Source organism: Somniosus microcephalus, chromosome 33 (assembly GCF_052327205.1).
Source record: "Somniosus microcephalus isolate GS21.2 chromosome 33, FLI_Smic_1.0, whole genome shotgun sequence".
NCBI classification, from domain to species: domain Eukaryota; kingdom Metazoa; phylum Chordata; class Chondrichthyes; order Squaliformes; family Somniosidae; genus Somniosus; species Somniosus microcephalus.
In genome coordinates, this window is record NC_141019.1 from 28,776,991 (window position 1) to 28,781,337 (window position 4,347).

The 4,347-nt window shown below is 44.5% G+C and overlaps 1 protein-coding gene across 2 annotated transcripts in view; it reads right to left on the bottom strand.

The window, feature by feature from the left end:
* The window catches only part of LOC147097056 (uncharacterized), a 37,154-nt gene extending 33,148 nt beyond the window's left edge, over nt 1-4,006 (bottom strand). For both annotated transcript variants that reach the window (XM_085972823.1, XM_085972822.1), the window contains exon 1: nt 3,889-4,006. In XM_085972823.1, the coding sequence (XP_085828949.1) occupies nt 3,889-3,972 (84 nt within the window). In that variant the 5' untranslated portion in view covers nt 3,973-4,006. The remainder of the gene's footprint in view (nt 1-3,888) is intronic.
* Between the last annotated feature and the right edge of the window lie 341 nt (nt 4,007-4,347).

A 4,347-nucleotide genomic window follows, 5' to 3' on the forward strand; every position in this document is an offset into this window, starting at 1 on the left:
CTGCCAGCTGAGGTATAGCAGAGCTGTAAAATTCAAGTAATCTGAAGGAGGCGTTAATTTCCTCCACTTTACAGGGCTGGAAGGTAAGCAGCTCCAGGCAACATCGGTGTTTACATTTCGCTCAGTAAGCCTTCCTGATTTATTTCTCTGCTTTCCCCGATATAGCTGGGCCTCTGCAGCCTGTTACACAAGGCCATAAGAATTAGGAGCAGGAGTCGGCCATATAGCCCCTCGAGCCAGCTCCACCATTTAATGAGATCATGGCCGATCTTCAACCTTACGCCCACTTCACATATCCCTTGATTCCCCTAGAGTCCAAAAATCTATCTATCCTAGGCTTGAAAATACTCAACGACTGAGCCTCCACAGCCCTCTGGGGCAGAGAATTCCAAAGATTCACAACCCTCTGAGTGAAGAAATTCCTCCTCAGCTCAGTCTTAAGTGACTGACCCCTTATCCTGAGACTGTGACCCCTGGTTCTAGACTCTCCAGCCAGGGGAAACAATCTCTCAGCATCCACCCTGTCAACCCCCCCCTCAGAATCTTACCTGTTTCAATGAGATCATCTCTCATTCTTCTAAACTCCAGAGAGTATAGGCCCAATCTACTCAATCCCTCCACATAGGACAACCCTCTCATCCCAGGAATTGATCCAGTGAATCTTTGTTGCACCGCCTCGAAGGCAAGTATATCCTTGCTTAGATAAGGAGACCAAAATTGTGCACAGTACTCCAGGTGTGGTCTCACCAAAGCCCTGTACAATTGTAGCAAGATTTCCTTACTCTTATACTCCAACCCTCTTGCAATAAAGGCCAACATGACATTTGCCTTCCTAATTGTTTGCTGTACTTGCATGCTAACTCTCTGTTTCCTGTACGAGGACACCCAAATCTCTCTCAACACCAACATTTAATATAATAGCAAAATACTGCGGATGCTGGAAATCCGAAATAACAACAGAAAACGCTGGAATAGTTCCTCATCAGCTCTTCCCTACCCCACTAGCTAACTTCTCATCTATACCAGGTCTGGATTTTATTCTTATCTAAAACTTGTGACCCAAGTTCAATTCTTTCTCCCTTACAATTGTTGTATGGCTATAATACGTTAACATTGATTCATAGCTTTCAGTGTACATGGTACAGCATACACAGTGCATTGTGGTAATGAGGTAGTGAGTAAAGTTTATGGAGTGGCTCGGATTATGGATGACCATAGGAATTGATTCCAGCAGGTGATGGTTAGTGTGTACTTGGCTTAAAGATTAACAGTTTTGGGTGAGTAACAAAGGTCAATTTAAAAAAAAATGAAAAGTCGAACACTTAACCCCTAGACAACTGCAGGGAATTCAGTAATCAGGAAGGCCAATTCAGCCCATGTTAGTTCATACATCTGGAAAGACCCTACTGTCCCCCACTGCAGCAACCAATTGCTCATATATGATTCCAGGGTTTTTCCACCGACAATGTCAGTATAATCGAGGTCGGATGAGGCAAAGTCGACAATCAGCCTTTGAAAAAAAAGGAGCGAGGCTAGCCATTTAAAAGGCAAGTAAAATGCTGCCTTTTGTGGCTACTGCATCACAGATAATTGACGATATCTATCTGGGAGTGTGTGTGTGTGCGCATGTGTAGAGGAACTTCTAGATATCAGTCCTAAATTTACATAGGATATACAGCACAGAACCAGGCCATTCGGCCCAGCCAGTCCATGCCAACATTTATGCTCCACTCGAGCCTCCTCCCGTCTTTCCTCATCTAACTCCATCAGCATAACCCTCTATTCCCTTCTCCCTCATTTGCTTATCCAGCCTCCCCTTAAATGCATCTATACTATTCGCTTCAACCACTCCCTGTGGTAGCAAGTTCCACATTCTCACCACCCTCTGGGTAAAGAAGTTTCTTCTGAATTCTCTATTTGATTTCTTGGTGACTATCTTATATTGATGGCCTCTAGTTTTGCTCTTCCCCACAAGTGGAAACACTCTCTCTGTATCTACTCTATCAAAACCTTTCATAATTTTAAAGACCTCTATTCAGTTAAATTATTAAATTTAACCTTTTAATAGTTAGAACCCGTGTCCCCTTGTGCGCCTATAAAAATCAGCTTTTCGATGTCTCCGTTCCAAATTAAAACCCAAGTCTCTCCAGCCTTTTGACAACAAAAATCAACATTGTGTTTGATTGTCTTCCTCGGCGACCAGAACTGAACACAATACTCAAGGTATGGTCTGACCAGAGCACTGTACAGTTTGATCATGTCTTCCTCTGGCTTTTGGCTATATAATTCAATATTCTATTTCCACTGGAGCAGAGAAGGCCAAGGGATTTAACAGAGGTTTTTAAAATGAAGAAGAGTTTTGATATGTTGAATGAGGAAAGGTTATTTCCTCTGGTAGTGGAGTCTGTGATAGGGGTCATCAATTTAAATTTGCCACTGAGGTAAGGGAGGAGGGGGGGGCCTCAGGAAAATATCTTAGATCAATGGATTGTTGGAAAATGGAACGCTTTGCCACATAGTTGAGGCAGAGACAGTTGCATCTTTTAACAGAAAATTGGATAAATATTTGAAGTAGAGGAAGATACAGGGCAATGGGGCGAGAGCAGTGCAGCGAGATTAGTTTGGGATTGCTCGAGGAGCGAGCCGGCACAGACACAATGGGCCGAATGGTCTTCTTGTGCTGCTCCATGGATCCCGAGGTGGTGGAACCATGAAATATCGTGCCCCAGCTCTGTGTTCAGTTTGGTGATTTCAGAAGTTACAATTGGCTTCTGTGCCTCGAGGCTTGGGAGGCATAAATCAAGGCAGCCATGGCTCTGGCCTCTAATTGCCAACCAGCCCCTGCTGGAAGCACACATGTATGGACATTGGGTAAACAGGATTTGCTGTAATACCCCTAGAAAGGGGAACGGTCTTCACACAGCCCGGCCAGCAGGAGTCAGTACCTTCAGCAAAAAGAAAGACTTGCATTTCTATAGCGCCTTTCTCAACCACCAGATGTCCCAAAGCGCTTTACAGCCAAAGCAGTACTTTTTGAAGTGTAGTCACTGTTGTAATGTGGGAAACGCGGCAGCCAATTTGCACACAGCAAGCTCCCACAAACAGCAATGTGATAATGACCAGATAATCTGTTTTTGTGATGTTGATTGAGGGATAAATATTGACCAGGACACCAGGGATAACTCCCCTGCTCTTCTTCAAAATAGTGGCATGGGATCTTTTACATCCACCGGAGATGGGGCCTCGGTTTAACATCTCATCCGAAAGACAGCACCTCTGACAGTGCAGCACTCCCTCAGCACTGCACTGGAGTGTCAGCCCAGATTTTTGTGCTCAAGACTGAACCACGGCTGACACTCAAAGACAGGAATTAAAAAAGAAAATGTCAAACCAAGATAAAGGTGAATATAAGACAGATATGATATGATTAAAGGAGTGCAGGCATAACTGTATGGAACTTTGGTTCGGGAAATTAAGTGGATTGCATGGAGTCCAACACAGAGGTTTGGGGAAGAATAGAGGCCTTTAGGTGTGGCTGTGACTTAACAAACTAGTAGGGAAGCAGTTTCAGACCCCAGGATACTATTTTGACATCACACCGATGAATCATTTCTCTCTATATATCCAGGGGGCCTGGTCCACACTTGAGAATTATTCTATGTTGCATGCTACAAGTCACAGAACCTGTTTCCCGTTTTGTGACTGGCCTGGGGTGATCTCATATGGTATAGTTTGATTCCAGCCTGATCTAATTGAGGGATTCATTATAATTATGGAAGAACCTATATTCGATTTGATTTTTTTAAAAACCTTTATATAAAAAAACTAATGCTTTGTGTAACTATTTTAAATTACAACCTACTTAAGAAAAAAAACTGCGTCTCTTACCTCTTTAATCACCATCATCATATTTTCATCCTCGGACATTTCTCTGGACAAGATCCTTCTCCGGGAATTGGCGGGGGTCCCCATCCCTCCCGCCTTTGAACGAACCTTCTCGTTGCCTTTCGGAAATAACTTGGGACAAAAAAAAGTTTCTCAAGACCTCAGAACTTCTGGACAAACTTTGTGGAACAGGTCGAGACCCGCTTCAGCGAGCCTTACTTGGCCCAGACTCCTGCCAGGGTCGGCTGCTTCATTCTTTCCGATGTTCCGCCGACCGATTAAGTCTGTTTGAACAACGAGAACATTTGTCTTTAAAAGGCGCAGCCGCTTGCCCGGCCCAAAGTATTTCTGGCTTGTGGCAGAGTCCCGCCTGCAATCGGGAGGCCTTTGGGTCCTAGCGCCGGGCGCTGCCGAGTCACAGTGGAAGTGGGGCGTGTCAGTCAGTCCCCATTGCCCAAGTAC